The 22,422-nt window shown below is 47.0% G+C and overlaps 1 protein-coding gene across 4 annotated transcripts in view; it reads right to left on the bottom strand.

Annotated features, from left to right (window-relative positions):
- Nucleotides 1-1,432: 1,432 nt before the first annotated feature.
- LOC140426478 (uncharacterized) overlaps nucleotides 1,433-22,422 on the bottom strand; it is an 86,748-nt gene continuing 65,758 nt past the window's right edge. For 3 of the 4 annotated variants that reach the window (XM_072511295.1, XM_072511297.1, XM_072511296.1), the window contains 4 exons: nucleotides 17,826-17,951; nucleotides 11,510-11,588; nucleotides 6,909-7,020; nucleotides 1,433-1,759 (listed from right to left, as the gene is read on the bottom strand). In XM_072511295.1, the coding sequence (XP_072367396.1) occupies nucleotides 1,630-1,759; nucleotides 6,909-7,020; nucleotides 11,510-11,588; nucleotides 17,826-17,951 (447 nt within the window). In that variant the 3' untranslated portion in view covers nucleotides 1,433-1,629. Of the gene's footprint in view, nucleotides 1,760-6,908; nucleotides 7,021-8,635; nucleotides 9,122-11,509; nucleotides 11,589-17,825; nucleotides 17,952-22,422 lie in introns of all 4 variants that reach the window. The other variant, XR_011948213.1, reaches the window with a different exon arrangement.

Here is a 22,422-nt window from a genome sequence, read left to right as displayed (position 1 = left end):
CCTTGTTTGATTAGCTCCTTATTGCCAGATAGTTAGCTTAAGTAGTTAAATCCATTCTAATTTGGAAAAGGCATATCCTCCAGAAAAAAGAAACATAAACCTTTGTTGTGACTAACCAAGAAGGTGGAATAGAGGGAGTCAGTTCACCCTCTCCCACCTGATCGTAACACATTTTAGTCACCCTTTGCTGAATTTGAATGCGCATTTGTAGCAGTAGCATTGTTTGAACCTGACCAGTCTTGTGTTGAGGCACATTTACTGTTTAAGATTCATAACCGGAGACATGTTCAAGGCTGTTTACACCAGACTAATACACATCCACGTGTTTTCAGCTGGCTTTAACTCCAGCAGCATGAACTGAAAATGTTATATTGAGCTGTGGGTTCGTTTCACACTTTTAGACCCATTGAGTTTATCCTCCAATCTGGATGGCAGTGCCCGCTGGTTAATGTTACTGCCCAATGTACATAATTACCTTAATGTCCAACCCCGAAGATTTACCCTACCTGCCGAAAGCTCTTCTCTTCTCTTCATTGCTTTATTGGCTGTAACACTTCGTGGGACATGCTGAAGTTGTGAATGGTGGTATATAAATGCATGTATTTTTCTTCCTTTTCTGGTGGTCCTGAAGAGTCACCACTTGGGATGCTGACGATTCTCTTTCTGACAAGTCTCCAGCATTTACTGATTTATCTTCAGCTAATGTGATTGGTCGTTTAGTCAATTTTCTACATTGCAACAACGATCACACTTCATTGGTTGTAAAGCGTTTGAGATGCCTGGTAATCATAAATGCATATGTTTCTTTTCTTTAACGGTTCCTTCCAAACTTCATTAAAATTGGTCCTTCTGCACATTTTTATTTGATCATTTGATGTGATTCTCTTTCAGATTTGCAACGCACATGAACGACTTAAACCAGGATTCGGAACTAGTGTGAAACATTTCAAAGTAAATCTATTGTATGAGAAACCAATGTCACTTGTCCTGCTAAAATGCATTGATGACAAGAGAAATTACTTTGGTATTGCTTAGGTTTAATAGGTTTGAGTTCATAGATAAAAACACATGCATTTTCGCTGTGCATGTCCATTAATCTATATTCATCAATGAAATGTTGAAAATAACTGGTGTGCAAAATTCATACAGGGACTGTCAGTGATGCAAATATATTGATTGAACTCAACGGATTTATTTTATGTCCAGAGAAAACTCACCCAATAGCTATCGACTGTCAGGAATTTATTATTTTCAGTTGGTTACTGAAAATAGGGGACAGAATCATCTCCATTTAGACATCTTCTGGTAGCGACCTTGGAAATATCATTGGGCTGGAGTTGTTGGGTAGCTTATGAAAATTGGAGACAATAGAAAGATTTTATATCCCCACCGAGAGATCTAACGTCTGTCAGTAAAATAAGAAAACGTTCAGCAAGGTCAGAGAGTCTATTTAATCACAAAATCTTTGTGCAAGATTAATAAATGAAGCTCAGCCAATGCAAGCTGCCAATACACTTGCAGCAATCGAGTGGGATTACAATAATCACTCCTTGTCGACTTTGTTTGTAATATTAAATGTTTAGAAGTGAACACAGCTTTTTTTCTCTAGTTGCTGGGAAGACACACCGCCTAATCTTTGCCATCGCCATCCTTGCATTCTGAGCCAATGGGATTCCATCGTTTCCAAATGGTCACAAAAGTAACTCTCTTGCATTGTTTTTCTCTGCTTTCGATTTCCTTTTGTTCCACAAAAGACAACCTATATGAGAAATACACATTTTAGACCCGATCTGCTCCAATTTCAATCTTTTTTCTAATTTTCTTTTGCTTTCACATGACCTTTGATTATTTGTGCAGCAGGGAACATTGCCAAGTTACAACTGTCGGGCAGTTCGCCCTAGTGTGGGGCAAAACACCTTAAAATTGTGTTTTTAAATATCCTGCTAAACCGTGTTAACAGTGTTGATGTTACGCATTTTGGGAAGTTCAAGCAGCACTCTTTAGACAGAATATTTTTAAACTAACCCCCAGTTAATGACTGATCAGCAAATCTAGGTTGTTGGGTTTCCAGGCGAGGAGTAATGTAGGGCTTTTTAGATTTATTCATGGGATGTGGGTGTCTCAAGCTTGTCCAGCATTTATTTCCCATCCCTAATTGGCCTGAAAAAGGTGGTGGTGTGCCGTATTGAGGTTACAATCAGACCAGCCATGATCTTATTGATTGGCAGAGCAGACTCGAGGGGCCGAGTGGCCTACTTCTAATTCGTATGTTCATATGATGTAGGAACGTCCACATGCTGTGAGGAAGGAAGTTCCAGGATTTTGACCTCGTGACAGTGTAGGAAAAGTGATATAGTTGCATCGGGCTGGTGTGACTTGCATGGAATCTTGCAGGTGGTGGTGTTCCTATGCACCTGCCACCCTTTTCTAGACTATATAGGTTAAAAGGTTTTGTATCAGATGCTGAAGGAGCCCTTGGTGATTTCCCGCAGTAGATCTTGTACATGGTACTCAATGCTGCCACTGTGGTGGAGGGAGTGAATGCTTAAGGTGGTGGATGAGGTGCCAATCAAACGGGCTTCTTTAACCTGGAAGGTATTGAGTTTCTCGAGCGGTACAGGAGCTGCACAACCAGGCAAGTGTACAGTATTCCATCGCACTCCTGACTTGTGCTTTGTAGGTGGTGGAATGGCTTTCGGGAGCAAAGGGTTGAGTTACTCCCTGCAGAAGTTCCAACCTCTGACCTGTTCTTGTAGCCATTGTATTTATATAGCTGGTACAGTTTCTAGTGAATGATGACCTTCAGGATGTTGATGGTGGGAAATTCAATGAAGGTAATGCCATTAAACATCCAGAGTAAATTGTTAGCCTCTTATTTGGAGACAGCCATTGCTTGGCACTTCTGTAGTATGAATGTTACTTACCACTAACCAGCTCAAGCCAGGTTATTGCTGCATGTGGGCATGGCTGTGTCAGTACCTGAGGAACTTTGACTAGAATTGAACATGGTGCACCTCATTGGTGACACATCCCACTATGAGAAGGAAGGCCATTAATGAAGCAGCTGGAGGGGGCTGGGCCGAGGACACTCCAATGAGGAATTCAACAGTTGCGGGACTACGATGGTTGAACTCCAACAAGGCAACATTTTATTTTGTGCTCGAGATGATTCCAACCAGTGGACATTTCCCCTCTGACTTTTTGGGGGCTCCTTGATATCACACTAGTCAAATGCTACCTTGACATTTAGGGCAGTCACTCTTACCTCCCCTTTGAAATTCAGCTTTGTTCATGCTTGGACTGCATTGAAGTCTGGAGTTAAGTGAAACCAGCAAAACCTAAACTGAACATCGGTGACCAAGTATAAGTGAATAAGCAGTGGCAATGACACCTTCCATCACTTTATTGATGATTGAAAAGACTGATGGGGAGGTAATTGGCCAGAATGGATTTGTCCTGATGCTTGTGGGCAGGGCAAAAGTGGACACTTTTCCATTCTGCTGAGGAATTCCCAGTATTGTAGCTGTACCGGAACAGTTTGGTTTGCAGCATGGCTAGTCCTGAAACACAAGCCTTCAGTATTACTGCTGGGATATTGTCAGGGACCATAGCCTTTGCTACCTCCAGTGTGTTCAGCCATTTCTTGATATTACATAGAGACTGGCTTCTGTGACAGTGGGACCTCAGGAAGAGTCCGAGATGGATCATCCTTTTTCGCACTTCTGGTTGAAATTGGTTGCCAATGATACAGCCTTGTCTTATTTTTGCACCCTCATGCCAATATTGAGGATCTGGTTATCCACAGAGCCTCATTCTCCCCGTATTTATATAAATATAAAAAATACATTAAATAGCACCGTTTACATTCTGTGATGGCTCATAGCTAATCGGTGCACAAGCTCCTACAGATACCAGTGAGAAAAATGACCACAATCTGTTTCAGTGATGTCCGATGAAGGACGAAGATTTTCTAGAGCCCTGGGAGAACTCCCCTGCCCGTCTCAAACAGTGCCCTGAGATCTATTAGTTGCACTTGAGGGGACAGGTAAAATCTCATACAGATGTTGGTACTTCTGACTGTCCAGCACTACTACTTCAATGCAGTGCTAAAGAGTCATCCTAGTTTATGTCAAACCTTGGGAATCAGCCTTGAATCAACAACCCTTTGATCCCGAGATGGGACTGTTATCACCAAACCAAGAATGAGTGAGTTTGGCCAGATGTGAGACCAGGAGGGACTCATTCACTTTTCTTATTTGTGGTGGGAAAGTAAAAGGAGTTTGTGGTTCACAAGAAATGTTTTTTGTTGAACAATAAACCAAAATGCTCCTTCTAAGTTCTTGATATTTGTCTTTTCAGGGTGATTAACATCTGCAGTGATACTTTGCAATAAAATGAGTAATTATAGTTGGTTTGACACAAAAATGGCTGGGAAATGGGATTTTACTTTATTAAATTATGTTGGAAAAGGATTGTCAGCCTGTCACCGAAATGAGAAGGTTGAGGAGGAAGATCTGGAGAGAGTGGAGAGTAGTTCGAGCTGAGAAACCGAGATAAGGCTGAACATTCTGCCAAGCTAATAATGAGTCCAACAAGCTTTATTCAGAACTGGAAACAATTAAAACGCATTATTTGCATTTAACACTCCCAAGAACAGAAGGTAGTGTGAGTACACTTGTGTTGTAAAGTGCCAGCTTAAATTTGCCAGGAAGAGATGATGACAGCAGAAGGAAAAAGTACCAGAAGAGCAGAGGAGGCAGATCTATCCAATTCTAGTATGACCAACATGGTTATTCCAAGAGTAACATTATCAGTGTAGATAGCTCATCAGCCATACACTTAAACAGACTTCAAACATATCTGCATGGATTTGTTCAAAGCTGTTAAGCTTGTCAGCTATACAAGGAAAAAATAACCATAAAATGATCCTGCTGACTCACATCTTTAAAACATTTAATTGTTTGGTATCAACACCCAACTGATGCAATGATGCAGTTATGATGCTATATTTAAGATTATATTTGAACAGATTCATGTACTCAATGATTCATTTTATGGTGGTACTAATTGTGTTATGGTAGAGCTGTTAATAAAATGGTTAGTTCATTTATCTGTGCAATCTTATGATTCTGCCAGTTAATTCATTTTGTCAATGTGCAGTGTTTAGTTACAAATTTGATTTGGCTATTTTAGCTCAACTTCAGCAATCTAATAAACTATAATCATGCAAGTTAAATCTCAAAGCTTATTTTCTGCTGTGGATTGATTGAAGCAAATACGTCAGACAATTTTCAGCTAGATTCATTCAATGGCTTACACCTGTTGTTCTCATAGCAAATTGCCCCTTTGAATTTTCTTCCATCCTTCAGGATTATTGGTTAGAACTTCCCATTAATGGGCTAGCTGCAGTCATGAGCTCCAGTTAAATAACTTTGGATAAACTGGTCTGCGATATTTTTAAATAAAGGTGCCCATAGCACTGCTAGCATTGCTGCCTCACAGCGCCAGGGACCCGGGTTCAATTACAGCCTTGGGTGACTGTATGGAGTTTGTATGTTCTCCCCGTCTCTGTGGGTTTCTTCCGGGTGCTCCGGTTTCCTCCCGCAGCCAAAGATGTGCAGGTTGGTGGATTGGCCACACTAAATTGCCTCGCAATGTCCAAAAGGTTAGGTGGGGTTACAGGGTTTTCAGGATTAGGGTGGGAGTGTGGGCCTGGGTGGAGTGCTCTTTCAGTGGGTCGGTGCAGACTCGATGGGCTGAATGGACTGCTTCTGCACTGTGGGGATTCTATTAATATAAATTATGTAGTCATGAACCAAACCAAATAAAACCACTGGGCTCTCAGACTTGATCTCAGTTTATTTCAGCCAGGAATGTAGTAGGAATACTATAGTTGGCCTGCAGAGGGGAGAATTAACCAGTGTTCCCACTCCATCCCAATCTCTAGTGTACTCACAGACCAGGGGCATCATTCTCCGACCCCCCCGCCGGGTCGGAGAATGGCCGTTGGCCGCCGTGAATCCTGCCCCCGCCGAAGTCTCCGCTCCCGGAGATTGGGCGGGGGCGGGAATCCGGCCCCGCCGGTTGGCGGGACCCCCCGCTGGATTCTCTGGCCCGGATGGGCCGAAGTCCCGCCCAGAAATTGCCTGTCCCGCCGACGTAAATCAAACCTGGTATTTACCGGCGGGACCAGGCGGCGTGGGCGGGCTCCGGGGTCCTGGGGGAGGCGCGGGGCGATCTGACCCCGGGGGGTGCCCCCACGGTGGCCTAGCCCGCGATCGGGGCCCACCGATCCGCGGGCGGGCCTGTGCCGTGGGGGCACTCTTTCCCTTCCGCCTCCGCCACGGCCTCCACCATGGCGGAGGCGGAAGAGACTCTCCCCACTGCGCATGCGCGGGAAACTGACAGCAGCCGCTGACGCTCCCGCGCATGCGGCGCATTTCCGCACCAGCTGGCGGGGCGGAAATCCCTCCGGCGTCGGCCTAGCCCCTCAATGTTGGGGCTAGGCCCCAAAGATGCGGAGCATTCCGCACCTTTGGGCTGGCGCGATGCCCGGCTGATTGGCGCCGGCTTTGGCGCCAGTCGGCGGACATCCCGCCGTTGGGGGAGAATTTCGTCCCAGGACACACCCAGATTTCATAATGCTCGGAGTCAGCTGATTACAGTTGGGCAGCAATAATTAGCTACACGGCTCTAGATTGAGGAGGGCAAGGCAACATTTCCATTCCTTTTCACTGTCCACCTAACCTTTTGAGACCACATACCATGAGTCATACTGGAAGGGAGAAGGTTACAAAGAAAATTCCACTTGCCCCTTGCAGACTGCCCACTTCTCAGTGTGAATGTTCACTTCTGCACATTTTCATCAAGGCCATTACACGTCTTCATGAAATGACCAGTTCACTTACTGCTTTCTGAGTTCTTGAAATCTTTGATCTAGATTGTTCCTGCTCCACTTTTCTGAGGCGATGACAACCAAACCTTTTGCTTGTACAACTTGTGACAGGCGCACTAGCCAAGCTGGCAGATAAAGAAAGTGGCTTTTAAATAAAATATAAACAGCACTCAACATCACCGTGCACTGCCGCAAGGCCTTCTGTTAATCTGTGTAACAGCGGTTAGGTTACTATTCGGTGAAAAAAATGGAAATTTATATTTAATTATTAAGAAAAACAAAAGGATCAGATCCGATTTAAAAATATTGTATAAAAAGTTTTTAAAGACTACAGTAACAGGAAATTTCAAAGCTCACACAATTATCTCAAAATACATGGGTATTACATTTCCCATCTCTACCTGCCAAACTCTGTTAAAGCCTTCCTTGCCTGATCCTGGGGAAGGTGCGCCACTGCCCATTGAAAGGCTTGGTTGGCGCTTAAATGAAATGAAAATGAAAATCGCTTATTGCCACGAGTACAGCAGGCCTTCCCCAAAGGAGGGAACACGAGGCTATCACCGGTGGTTCAGTTAAATTAAAATTCACCCATTGTGAATTCTCCTGTGACATCATGAAATTCCTCTGTGACATCATGGAGGTCCCTCATGACATCACGGAATTCCCCAGTGACATAATAGAGTTCGCCTGTGACATAATGGAGTTCTCCTGCAACATCATGGTGTTCTGCTGTGACATCATGGAATTTCACTGTGACATCATGGAGTTCCCTCTATGATATAATGGAGACCCCTCTGATATCATGGAGTTCCCTCAGGAACATTGTGTGGTTCTGTACTATCACAATTGGAGATGGTAGACGGTGAGTATAATTCTCCATTCACATTTCACAGATGGAGAAGTTCAACACAAAAACATTTACTTTTTCTGATTAAAGGGACACCACCTTCACAAAAAACATTTGACAAATATATTCTCATTTGTTTAAAACCAAATGATGTGATGACATAAAACGTAGTAGAGTGGAACATAGCATTTTTTGAAAAAGAGTGACAGCACAAATGGTGCCCACTTTTAGTCAATTGTTGTCCTTCCTTTTCCTTCTTTGCCAAACATCTTTTCGTGACGACAGTAGCCCATGACACTTACAACATTTTAATTGAAAGCACTCTACACCACAGACTCTGCAACCCAGCACAAATACTCCTTGACCATAATAGCTTAAAGGGGAAGGCAAGTATAGGAAATGAGCAATTGTCCAAGCAAATGTGCCCTTGTTATTACTTAAGATGCCTCTAATATTTGCTGATGTCTGGCTTTGATTCTTGGATATTGCCAATTCATGGTATCATAGTGATGGTTTCTATTTTGAGGAAGCAAGTGTGATGTTTTCCTCCCAAACAGATATTGCATCAACAGACAATTGAATTGTTTGCTTTTTTAAAAGCCTTTTAACCATCAGTTGTAAAGCAATCTGCAGAAGTTTAATACTTGTTTACCCTGCAATTACCAAGACATCACTAAATTAAATGTAGAGTCAGATACCAAACAGTAATTAATCTTTATAATGTAAGTATTTACTCAACTGGACTTAATCCTTGGAGACATTTGAATGGTAAATTCATATTTCCTATATTAGCCAGCCCTTTAATAAATGTATTACTTATATTTATATTGAATATTATATATTAATGAATAAATAAATAGGTCAATAAATAAACCATAGGTCAAAACACTTACTTTCCCAGTAAAGTAGGTTACATTCTGAAGACTCAATTAAACAATACAGCAAAGCTTTAAATAATACGGACTTGCAGGGAAGATAAGATCTCTGTTGGGACTTGCAGGGAAGAATAACCTCTGTTGGGACTTGCAGGGAAGAATAACCTCTGTTGGGACTTGCAGGGAAGAATAACCTCTGTTGGGACTTGCAGGGAAGAATAACCTCTGTTGGGACTTGCAGGGAAGAATAACCTCTGTTGGGACTTGCAGGGAAGAATAATCTCTGTTGGGACTTGCAGGGAAGAATAATCTCTGTTGGGACTTGCAGGGAAGAATACTCTTGGGATTTGCAGGGAAGAATAATCTCTGTTGGGACTTGCAGGGAAGAATAACCTCTTGGGACTTGCAGGGAAGAATAATCTGTTGGGACTTGCAGGGAAGAAACGCCTAACTCAAAATGGCATTACTGGTTTATGAGAGAGTTGAGGGGATGATTGATTAGTTCTGTAAAAAGTAAAGAACATGTGAAATAAAAACGTGAAGACAAATGCTGGAATGCCACAGGAACAAAACGTCAATTCTAACTCATGCTTTCCAACAAGAAACCATCACTGAATCAAAATGTTTATAAATTCAATTCACACATATTGGGTAAAGTCCGAAGGTGATCTCCATCATTATTCATAAATTTTCATTTACATTTCTGATCAATTTTCTTTTATCATTTGTGGACTCTTCAGTAAATTCTATATTTTGTCTTCTTCCCATGTGATCCCAGACTGTGAGTACTGGCACAATGTTTAACCAATGCAGCTGAGCATTGCCCTATAGTCACACTAATGTTCACACATGCACACTTCTTGAATGATGCACGATGACACAGGAGCTACACTTTGCCTGACACCAGGAAAATCCAGCATGAGGCCACATTGTGGATGTTAGGGTTGGCACTGGCTGTTGAATCCTATTTTTCTTGACAATGGAAAGAATGATAAAACTATGGACTTAATGTGTCTGTAGCAAGATTTATTACATCTTCAATATCCAAATTTAAATTATTGCGATGTAGTCTTTATAGCTACAGACACGTGTCATAGATGAATTTCTTTCTCCAAATCTGCTGTTTTCTTCCTTATCCCTCTTATCCTGAAGACAGTTGGTTACACTACCATTAGACGCCACAACCTTAAGCAACCTCGCTGTGGTTGTGAAAACAATGTATTTATCAGAAACCTCTTTTTCATTCATTGACGGGACGTGGGCTTCGCTGGCTAGGCCAGTATTTATTGCCCATCCCTGGTGGCCCTTCAGAAGGTGGTGGTGAGCTGCCTCCTTGAACTGCTTTTAGGGAGGGAAGTCCATGATTTTGACCCAGCAATAGTGACATATTTCCAAACCAGGATGGTGAATGACTTGGAGTGGAACTTCCAGGTGATGGGGTTCCCATGTATCTGCTGCTCTTGTCCTTCTACATGGTAATGGTCGTGAGTTTGGAGGGTGCTGTCTAAAGAACTTTGGTGAATTCCTGCAATGCACCTTGGAGATGGTACACAAGGCTGCCACTGTTGGTCGGTAGTGGAGCCTGTTTGTGGAAGGGATACCAGTCAAGGGGGCTACTTTGTCCTAGGTGGTGTTGAGTTTCTTCAGTATTGGAGCTGCGCTCCTCCAGGTAAGGGGAGTGTATTCCATCGCATAGTGCAGACGGAGGCCATTGGGCCCATCGGGTCTGCACCGGCCCTTGGAAAGAGCATCCCACTTAAGCCCACACTTCCAACCTATCCCCATAACCCCACCCAACCCAATCTTTTTCGACACTAAGGGCAATTTAGCATGGCCAATCCACCTAACCTGCACAACTATGGACTGTGGGAGGAAACCGGAGCACCCTGAGGAAACCCACGCAGACACAGGGAGAACGTGCAGACTCTGCGCAGACAGTGACTCAAGCCGGGAATCGAACTTGGGACCCTGGAGCTGTGAAGCAACTGTGATAACCACAATGCTGTCATGCTACCCACACTTCTGATGGTGCCTTGCAGATAGTGGACAGGGCTGGGGCCGCCTGCTGGAATCTGAGCCTCTGACCTTCTCTGGTAGCCACAGTATTTATATGGCTAGTCCACTTCAGTTTCTGGCCAATGGTAACCCCCAGGATGCTGATGGTGGGGGATTCAGCATTGACATTGAATGTCCTTCCAAAATAGATTTGTTATTCATTGCACCGTGTTTATTAAATGTGAAAAATGATGCAGTTACACTGCACTGTTACGAGCTGAAAACAATGCTGTGCATAGCATCGATTTTGTTCCAAATTATTAAGCAACATATGTACAAAATATTTTTTGGGGTTTCATAGATTTACTAATATAGAACTATTGAAGAGACCTAATAGTGCAGTACATATTTTTCCTCATCTTGTGGGAATTATTTTCTAGCAGATACCTGTCAGCATTTTCAGGGCAGGAGGAGAGAGAGCCTGAAGGTATTTACTTTAAAGATTAGGAACCCTGACATTACATGTCACGTGTGTATTTATAGAACGGATTTCTGAGATATAAATTGTAGGTAATTGAAACTCGTTCCACCGTATCTCAACTGCAGCTGAACTCTACACAGCATCTCTACAAAGTCATAATACATTCCCCATTTAACGACAGTAACAGCACTTCAATTGTGCAAAAGATCTTTCAGGACCTATCGGAGTGATTAGTGTATTAAAACATTTTTTCCAGAGGATAACTTTTAATTTGGCAACTATTTTCTACCAAAGAAACAAAATCCCCCAAACAATTAAAACAAATGGCAAACTTCAGTAGACTAGCATGGTTCAATGGCATAGTCAATCCTTTACTTTCTTTAAGGCATTTATTAATTAAAATACAGCACTTTTACCTGAGGGATTAAAGGTGCGATCCAAGAAATCTAGAAGTATAAAACTGTGATGTCCAACTTCATTAGGAATCCATGTTAGCTAAAAAATTGAACATACAAACAAGCAATTAGTTCAAATGGTTTGGAAAATACTTTCTCAAAATTCATGAAGGAGCCGAAGTGGGAATCCTGCTCATTGACATTCCTAGTTGTTCCATTGTTTTCTGGAGATAATTTAATAAGATAGCAGCATGTCTTCATTTTCTTTTTGTGCCTATACATAAGTTACTAATTTGAGACATGCTTCCAATAACATCCATTTGGCTCAGTGGGTGAATGCAGCACACAAACCAGGAAGGCCTAATGCTGAACATGGGAATTGCCAGACAAAAAAGACCAAAATCTCGCTTGCTGCAGCCTGAGTTGTTGCAAGATACAACTATAATGGAATTGTTTTGTTTTAAAAAAATATCTTTATTCAAATTTTCAACAAACCCCCCCCTACAAAAAAAAGAAACAAGAACATAAGAACACCACCCGCAAGAATTATACATAGAATTTCCCCAAACTACAATAACCCCCCCATATAATAAAAACACAAATAGGGAAACACCCCACCTTAACCCAAACGCCACCTCAGAAGAAGAATTAACCCTACTCAGGGCATCAGCCCACAGATCCTCCCCGAGCTCCTCCTCTCATTTGCCCTTTAACTCCTCCACCGAGGTCTCTTCCTCTTCTCGCAGCTCCTGGTAAATCGCCGAGACCTAGCCTTCTCCAACACATACCCCCGAGATCACCCTGTCCTGAATCCTGCGTGCTGGAAGCAGCGGGAATTCCTTCACCTGCCGCTTCACAAATGCCCTCACCTGCATATGCCTAAAAGCGTTTCCCAGGGGTAGCCCAAATTTCTCCAGCGCCCCTAGGCTCGCAAACGTCCCATCAATGAACAGGTCCCCCATTCTTTTAATCCCTGCCCGATGCCAGCTCAGAAACCCCCCATCCATCCTTCCCGGGACGAACCGATGGTTCTCTTGAATCGGGGACCAAACCGAGGCCCTCACCTCACCCCTATGACGCCTCCACTGCCCCCAAATCTTCAGAGTCGCCGTCACCAGCGCCCTCAGACTCGCACCCACACAGGATGCCATCTCTAGCCTCTTCCACGCCGCCCCCTCCCCTTCCATTACCCACTTACGGATCATCGCCACATTGGCTGCCCAGTAGTAGCCACATAGATTCGGCAACGCCAGCCCTCCTCTGTCCCTGCTACGCTCCAGGAAAACCCTTTTACCCTCGGGGTCTTATTCGCCCACACAAATCCCATGATGCTCCTGCTTACCCGTTTAAAAAAGCCTTTGGGATCAGAATGGGAAGGCACTGAAATACAAAGAGAAACCTCGGAAGGACCGTCATTTTAACCGACTGCACCCTACCCGCCAGTGAGAGTGGCAGCATATCCCATCTTTTAAAATCCTCCTCCATCTGCTCCACCAACCGCGTCAAATTGAGCTTGTGCAGGGCCCCCCAACTCCTAGCTACCAGGATCCCCAGGTACCGAAAGCTTCTTTCCGCCCTCTTCAGCGGAAGCTCGTCTATCCCCCTTCGCTGATCTCCTGGGTGCACCACAAAGAGCTCACACGTTAAATTTATACCCCGAAAAGTCCCCAAACTCCCTAAGGATCCGCATGACCTCCGCCATCCCCTCCACTGGGTCCGCAACATACAATAATAGGTCATTGGCATACAGCGACACTACCTCCGCTTCCCCCTCCACCGAAGGCATCATAATTACATTAAGGAGCCTCCGCATATTGGTGTTCAGCTACCTACCCTTCACAAAGCCCGTCTGGTCCTCATGAATCACCGCGCGACACAGTCCTCAATTCTCGTGGCCAGAACATTCGCCAGCAACTTCGCATCGACATTGAGGAGTGAGATCGGCCTGTACGATCCACATTGTAATGGGTCCTTGTCCCGCTTCAGGATCAAAGAGATCAGCGCCCTGGACATTGTCGGGGGCAAGGTCCCCCCCTCCCTCGCCTCATTGAAAATCCTCACTAGCAACGGGCCCAGCAGGTCCACGTACTTCCGATAAAATTACACCGGGAACCCATCCGGCCCCAGGGCCTTCCTTGCCTGCATGCTCCCTAGTCCCTGAACCAGCTCCTCCAGCCCAATTGGTGCCCCCCAGCCCAACCACCTGCTCCTCCTCCACCCTCAGCCGATCTAGAAATTGGCACATCCCCCCCCCCCCCTCCCCCATCGGGGGCTCAGACCTACACTGCTCCTCATAGAAGTCCCTGAATGCCTCGTTTATTCCCACCGCACTCCGCACCGTGTTCCCCCCTTTATCCCTAACTCCACCAATCTCCCTCGCTGCCTCCCTCTTCCGAAGCTGATGTGCCAGCAGCCGACTCGCCTTCTCCCCATACTCATACGCCGCCCTCTGCGCTTTCCTCCACTGCACCTCTGCTTTTCCAGTAGTCAGCAAGCCGAATTCCGTCTGGGGGTTCCGTCTCTCCCTAAGTAGTCCCTCCTCGGGGGCCTCTACATAGCTCCTGTCCATCCTTAATATATCCCCCACAAGTCTCTCCCTCTCTCTTCTCCCTATGGGCCCTAATGGAGATTAGCTCTCCCCTGACCACCGCCTTCAACGCCTCCCAGACTACCCCCACCGGCACCTCCCCATTGTCATTGGCCTCTAAGTATCTTTCAATACACCCCCGCACCCGCCCGCACACCTCCTCATCCGCCAGCAGTCCCACATCGAGGCGCCACAGCGGCCGCTGGTCCCTCTCCTCCCCCAACTCCAGCTCCACCCGATGCGGGGTGTGGTCCGAGATGGCTATGGCCGAATATTCCGTGCCCTCCACTTTCGGGATTAGCTCCCTACTCACGATGAAAAAATCTATCCGGGAGTAGGCTTTATGGACGTGGGAAAAAAAGGAAAATTCCCTGACCACCCGCCTGGCAAACCTCCATGGATCCACTCCCCCCCGTCTGGTCCATAAACCCCCTAAGCACCTTGGCCGCTGCCGGCCTCTTCCCCGTCCTGGACCTAGACCGGTCCAGTGCTGGATCCAGCACCGTGTTGAAGTCCCCCCCTATTATCAGGCTCCCTGCCTCCAAATCCGGAATCCGACTCAACATGCGCTTCATAAATCCGGCATCATCCCAATTCGGGGCACATACGTTCACCAATACCACCCGCACCCCCTGCAACCTAGCACTCACCATCACGTACCGACCTCCATTATCTGCCACAACGTTCAGCGTCTCAAACGACACCCGCTTCCCCACCAGAATCGCCACCCCTCTATTCTTCGCATCCAACCCCAAGTGAAAGACCTGCCCTCCCCACCCCTTTCTGAGCCTAACCTGATCTGCCACCTTCAAATGTGTCTCCTGGAGCATAGCCACACCTGCCTTCAGTCCCTTTAGGTGCGCGAACACCCGGGCCCTCTTGACCGGCCCGTTCAGGCCCCTCACATTCCAAGTTATCAGCCGGATCAGGGGGCTTCCCACCCCCCCTCCCTGCCGACTAGCCATCTCCCTTTATTGGCCAGCCACGTGCCCACGCCTCCCGCACCCTCCATTCCCCCAGGCGGCGGACCCCCGCCCCGACTCCCTCTCCTAGCTCCAGCTCCCCTTTGGCCAATGCAGCAGCAACCCAGTTCCCCCCCCCCCCCCCTTCCCAGCTAGATCCTCCTCTAGCTGTTTTGCTCCCCCCATGGCACTCCCGTAAGTCAGCTGACTCCTACTGACCCCAGCCTCTCCCGCCACTCCATCGACCCCCCAGTGTGAGAGTCCTTCCACCTCCCCCTGGCAATTAGTGTGTGCTCCTCTCCAGCAATGCCCCCCCCCCAACCCGGCCCCGCCCCTTTCCTCCCGTAGCGCGGGAAAAAGCCTGCGCTTTCCATCCAAGCCGGCCCCGCCCCTTCTGGTGCAGCTCCCTTTTTGTGGCCTTGTCTTACCTCCCCATCCCTGGGCAGTTTTCAGTTTGGATAAAGGTCCACGCCTCCTCCGGCGTCTCAAAGTAGTGGTACCGATCCTGAAATGTGACCCATAATCACGCTGGCTGCAGCATCCCGAAACTTCACCCCCTTCAGATGTAGAACCGCCTTAGCCCGGTTGAAGCCGGCTCTCTTCTTGGCCACCTCTGCACTCCAGTCCTGGTATATTCGGATCTCTGTTTTCTCCCACCTTCTGCTCCGTTCTTTTTTGGCCCATCTCAGGACACACTCCCTGACCACAAAGCGGTGGAACGCTCCATTACCGCCCTTGGCGGCTCGTTAGCCTTGGGCCTCCTCGCCAGGACTCGATGAGCCCCGTCCAGCTCCAGGGGCGTCGGGAAAGCTCCCGCGCCCATCAGCGCGTCGAGCATCGTGACCACATATGCCCCGGCGTCAGACCCCTCCACTCCCTCCGGGAGACCCAGAATCCGGAGATTCTTCCTCCTCGACCGCTTCTCCATGTCCTCAAATTTTTCTTGCCACTTCTTGTGCAGCGCCTCGTGCGCCTCCACCTTCACCGCCAGGCCCAGGATCTCATCCTCGTTCTCAGAGGCTTTTTGCCGCACCTCCCGGATTGCCGCCCCTTGGGCCTTCTGGGTCTCCACCAGCTTGTCGATCGACGCCTTCATCGGCTTTAGCAGTTCTGCCTTCAGCTCCGCAAAGCAGCGTTTGAGGAACTCCTGCTGCTCCTGCGACCATAGCGCCCACGCTGCCTGGTCTCCACCCGCCGCCACCTTGCTTCTCCTCCCTCGCATTTTTCGCTGCACTAAAATCACTTTCTTGACCGCTCCACTCCTGGTCCAATCCATACAGTGCCGGGGGAACTGTACGGTCGCCTTCCCACGCTGGGAACTGTCGAACAATTGCCGTTGGGGCTCCTCAAAAGAGCCCAAAAGTCAGTTTCTGGCGGGAGCTGCCGAACGTGCGACTTAGCTCAGCATAGCCGCACCCGGAAGTCTATAATGGAATTGTTGACTAATCACGGCAACCAATCTTTATCAATCAGTCTACCACAGATATAGACCTGATGTGAGGAAAACCTCCAGTAGTAGAAAACTTTGGGACCCATAGGGTCACAGTTTCGACCCCAGCATGTTATGTTTCCCATGTCATGTTTCAAATTATTCATGTACAATATCACAAAATATTTTTTTCTGAAAGGAATCAATTTAATTTGCATTTGATTGAATCAATACAAACTGCTTCTATTATCTCCCGAGGGAGTCTGTCCCATAGATTGAACATTCGCACATTCAATTCCTTGCTATGTACTCTCATAGCTACTCCGTCATGTTAAATACAAATGTCTTGGAGTACGGAATCAATGGAACATTACAATACTCTACAAAATATATGTAATGCTCTGTAATACATAATACTCTATACAAATCTATATAATATACAATAATATAGAATGGAGTTGCGGAATAAGCTATAAGGGAAGACCAAAGAAATGGTCATTGTGAAATGTCATCACAAAACAATTAGATGCATTTCTGAGGGGGAGTGGATTCAGAGCATAGTGGGAAGGTAGAAGGTGGGGGTAAGAAAGGGATGAGTGTTTACATGTTCTGAAATGTCGAACATAAAAGCTCAGTGAATGCTACATTTATATCAAGAAGAAAAACACAAAAAAATGGACGGGATTCTCTGATCCTGAGGCTAAGTGTTGACGCCGTCGGAAACGCTGTCGCGTTTCTCTACACCGTTAACATGGCCCCAGGATCAGTAATTCTGGCCCTGCAGGGGGCCAGCATGGCACTGGAGCGGCCCACACTGCTCCAGCTGATAATCCCAGCATCAACTGAGCGCCGCGGGGTCTGCTCATGCGCAGTGGCTCCCATCTCCGCGCTGGCCCCGACGCAACGTGGCGTTGGGCTAAAGGGATTGGCGTGGAAGAAAGGAGGCCCCCAGCCCGAGAGGCCGGCCCACTGATCGGTGGGCTCCAATCGCGGGCCAGGCCACAACAGCCCCCCTCCCCCCAGGGTCAATCCTCCCTCTCCCCCCACAGGCCGCCCCCGGACCCTTCCACGCTGAGGTCCCTCCTGCTGAGAGCAGATTAAAACGGTGCCGACGGGATTCCGGTTTTCTGTTACGGCCACTCTGTCCGTCGCGGGCCAAGGGGCCAAGAATCGGGGGGGGGGGGGGCTCGACCAGCGCCGCGTCGGCCATGGCGGCACCAGTGGCGCCGATTCGGCGCTCTGCGGAGAATCGCGTCCCGGCGTCGGGCGGCGTGGCGTGATTCACGCCGGTCGCGGCATTTCTCCGGCCCGGCCCTAGAGAATCCCGCCCCATGTGTTTGCAGGATTCAAAACATTTACCTGTTTGAACACTACCCTGTCTCGGTCCAAATAATCTGGAATCTTAATCTCAGAACCTTGGTGTCCTGAAGACTTTAGCTGCTGTGCAGTCTCAATGAACCTTCCACTGTAGTCTATCCCAAACACCTAGTGAAAGAAAATAAAAAGCAATCTAGTTAATGCATGACATGGCTGGCTATCTGATATTCAGCTCTGAACAATGTATCCTGTTGAGGAGGCTCTGAATTACTGTAGAGTCATGGTCAGTTATGTGGGCCTTCACTCATATTGGGGAGTGGGTATGAAAGACTTTCTTTGTGTTCAATAAAATTGTAAGCATGTTCTTTATAAGCACATTTTTAATTCTACTAAAGAGAGGAAGCTTTTGCCGTTGCAATTTAATAATCACAGTAGTAAAGCTCACAAGAAGTCTCAAAGGGAATTGCCCATCTTTATGCAATATTCAGCCTTACATACTGGGCGGGGAGTCCTTGGTTCAGTCTCTGGCCTGCGATAGTTAGCTGTTCCTAACAGGGTTATGCGTAGGGTCAGTAGAATTGGCCTTGGCATCTTGAATTGACAACAACAACTTGTATTTACACAGCACATTTAACGCTTGGTCAAGGAGGTAGATGTTATGGGGCTTCCAAATGGAGGAAAAAGAGGTGAAGAGGTTTAGGGAGAGAATTCCAGAGTTTAGGGCCTAGGTGTCTGAAAACAGAGCCACCAATTGTGTAATGATTAAAATCTGTGATGCTGAAGAAGCCAAAATTAGATGATTTCTGATACTTCAGAAAGCTGTGGGGTGAATGAGATTACCAACGTATGGAGAAGCAAGACCATGGAGGTGATTTGAAAACAAGCAGAAGAATTTTAAATGTGAGGCGATGCTTGACCAGGAGTGAATGCAGATCAGCAAGCACAGGGTGATAAGGGAATGAGTATGGTCAGCAGTATGGTCAGCAGAGTTTTCAATGACCTCAAAATCGTAGAGGGTAGAATATGGGACGTTTTGCCAGGAATCACCATAATTGTCACCTTTAGAGTGGATGAGCCCATCAGCAGCAGATGAACTGAGGTGAGGGTGCAGTTGCACGATGTTATGGAGATAGAAACAGGCGATCTTGGTGATTGGGCAGATTTGTGGTTGGATGCTCATCTTGAGGTCAAATATGACAATAAAAGGGCGGCAGGGTGGCCTAGTGGTTAGCACTGCTGTCTCATGGCGCTGAGGATCCGGGTTCGATCCCTGCCCCGGGTCACTGTCTGTGTGGCTTTTGCACATTCCCCCCTGTGTGGATCTCACCCGCACAACCCAAAGATGTGCAGGTGAATTGGCCCCTTAATTTGATAACAAAATTGGGTCTTCTAAAATAAATTTTTTAAATGACAATAAGACTGAGGGATAGAATCATGAGCTAGGGAATAGCATTGGGGTGAGACCCGAAACATTTAAAAGTAATTGATTGGTGAAAACTTCTGCTGATATAGCGCTGGGTATTGACTAAGCAATCTGATAAGTTTAGCAATAATTGAGAACTAGAGAGAGATGGTGGTGAGGGCAGAGTGTTGTCAGCAAACATATGAAAACTGTCCCTGTACTTTCAGATGATGTCACCAAAAAACAGCATGTAGATAGGAAATATTAGGGGCAAAGATAGATCCTCGGGGACACCAGAGGTAACAGTGTGACTGGGAAGAGGAGTCATTATAAGTGATACTCTGCTATGATTAAACAGATAAGAAAAAGTACAGTCCCACCCAACTGGATGATAGTGTGGAGAGGCGATGGAGCAGAATGGTGTGGTCAACTGCATCAAAGGCTGCAGACAGGTCAAGAAGGACAAGGATGAACTTATGTAGCAGTCACTTATGACTTTGATAAGAGATGTTTTAGTAGCCTTGTGGGCAGAAATCTGATTGGAGGGATTGAAGCAGGGGACTCCTCCAAATTTGGAAGGTGGCAACACAAAGATTTTTGAGATGCAGGGGGAGGGTTGGAGATGGGTAGTTTACAAGGGTCAAGGGTTGGTTTTTTGAGAAGTGGGTGTGACATCAAATTCAAAGGAGAGAACTTGATGAGAGAGGACCATGAACAAGTGTCAGCTAGTGTGGGGACTAGGAAAGGAAGTTAGACGGTCAGCAGTTCAGAAACTAGGATTGAGGAATCCAAAAGTGGGTCTCATGGAAAGGATGAGTGCAAAGCAGGCATGAGGGGATGTAGTGGAGAAACTAGATATACATTCTGGGCTGGGACACTGGCAAACGTTCGAGGAAGTTTGGCCCAAGTGGGCTAGGGGAAGGAAGGAAATGCGTAGAAGCAGCTGATTGGTTAGTCTCAATCTTAGTGACAAAGAAGGCCATGATTCCCCCCCCCCCCCCCCCCCTGCACTTATCGTTGGTGAGGCTTGAGGAATATAGGGGTTCAAGAAGGTGGTTTACCGTGGAGAAAATAAACCGGGAGTTATCTTTGCATTCCAGGAAGGTCCAGAATAGTGAGCAGTTTTAGCTGGTGCGAGCCAGGCCTGACCGTACTTTCTGTGGTCCAATCAGATCTGGTGATGAATGGTTCAACTAGTCGGCTGTCATATAGTTTCAAATCGGAGTCCCGTTGACTTAAGGGAGCAGAGAAGAGGGCTGTACCAGTGGGCCAGGCCTGGCTGAGAGAGAGGAATAGGATTTTCAGGACTAGGACTTCAAAACTAGAGACGAGGATGCAGTTGAGAAATCAGTAGTTGCACAAATTACAGAGCAAACTGAGGATCAAAGGCGAGACAGTCTGGAGTTTGAAAGTGCAGTTGAAAGTGAATTGGGGATAGTTTTTTCTAGGGAAAGGAAATTGAGATTGGAAAGGGATATAGATGGAGAGTGATACACGGAAGTGATTAGAGTTGGCCCTATCTGTGATTGACACGATGGGAGCAGTGAGGCCACGTCTGATGGAACGGTTAAGGGTTGCTCATGCATATAAATTGGTTTAAGTAGCTCTATATGAAATAATGGGCTGTGTGGATGGTTAAAGGTTGCTTTGTCTTGCAGGGACCTTGTTAGGGGGGGGCTTTGAATTTGGTTCTGCCTTTTGGTTACTATTTTTCTAAAGTGACTGTTTCTTCACTCTTTTTCTGATGTTTGTTTACTGGGGGATGTGATGCTTTTAAAATGTTTATTCATGTTGGGGGGGGAGAGAGAGGAGAGAACAATAGGGAGACAGACTGCCTGGTGCCAGTGGCTACCAAGTCAGCATGGATCAGCTACTCTTGGAAGCACAGTGGGGGGTGGGGGGGGGGGGGGTGTTAAACTGGAGCTTGACTTGGGGGATTGGGTTTCTAGTGTTGTTGCTAGGGCGGGTGTAAGCTGCTTTGCTGACGGGAGGAACTGTTACTAGGGGACAAATGGGAGGTCGGGAACGGCGACTGCCCGAGTGGGGACTCGAAGAAGCGGAAGGCGCGAGCTCGAGGCTGGCCTAAAAAGAGTGATGGCTAGTTGGCGGGGGGGGGTTGAAAGCCCCCCATCCAGGCTGATCACATGGAATGTGAGAGGACTGAATGGGTCAGTCAAGAGGGCTCACGTGTTCGCACATTTGAGGGAGCTGAAGGTGGACGTGGCAATGCTACAAGAGACACAACTAAAGGTTACAGACCAGACGAGATTGAGGAAGGGGTAGGTCAGCCAAATATTCCACTCAGGACTGGACTCAAAGACCAGGGGGGTAGCGATTTTGATCAGCAAACGAGTGGCATTCGAGGCAGGGAGAATCGTGTCAGACAAGGGGGGTAGGTACATAATGGTGAGTGGGAAGCTGGAGGGGGTGCGGGTGGTACTTGTGAACATAAATGCTCCGAATTGGGACAACGTGGAATTTATGAGGCGGGTTTTAGGTAAGATCCCAGACTTAAAGTCACATAACCTGATCATGGGAGGGGATTTCAACACAGTCATATGATCCGGAATTGAACCGGTCAAAATCCAGGACGGGAAGGAGGCCGGCTGTGGCAAAGGAATTGAAGGGTTTTATGGACAGATGGGGGCAGTAGACCCATGGAGGTTTGCACGCCTGAGGACGAAGGAGTTTTCCTTTTTCACACATGTCCACAAGGTATACTCTCGCATCGACTTTTTTGTTCTGAGCAGGGTGCTAATACCGAAGGTGGTGGATACTGAGTATTCGGCTATTGCGGTGTCGGATCATGGCCCGCACTGGGTGGATCTACGGGTTAGTGTGGAGAGAGGGCAACGCCCGCTGTGAAGACTGGATGTGGGGACGAGGCGGTTTGTGGGCGGGTTAACAAGTCCATCCAGAACTACCTGGAAACAAATGATACGGGGGAGGTCTCCGCTGCGACGGTCTGGGAAGCTTTGAAGGCAGTAGTCAGAGGGGAATTAATCTCGATAGGGGCCCACAGAGAAAAGGTGGAACGGGCTGAGAGGGACAGGTTAGTCGAGGAGATACTCCAGGTGGACAGGAAATACTCTGAGGCCCTGGACGCGGTGCTACTGAGGGAGCGGTGGAGGTTACAGGTGGAGTTTGGGCTGTTGACCACAGGGAATTCAATGGAACAGTTGAGGAAGGCAAGGGGGGCGATCTAGGAGTACGGGGAACGGCAAGCAGAATGTTGGC

Source organism: Scyliorhinus torazame, chromosome 7 (genome assembly GCF_047496885.1).
Source record: "Scyliorhinus torazame isolate Kashiwa2021f chromosome 7, sScyTor2.1, whole genome shotgun sequence".
NCBI classification, from domain to species: Eukaryota; Metazoa; Chordata; class Chondrichthyes; order Carcharhiniformes; family Scyliorhinidae; genus Scyliorhinus; species Scyliorhinus torazame.
This window is presented reverse-complemented; position numbering and strand designations above follow the sequence as displayed.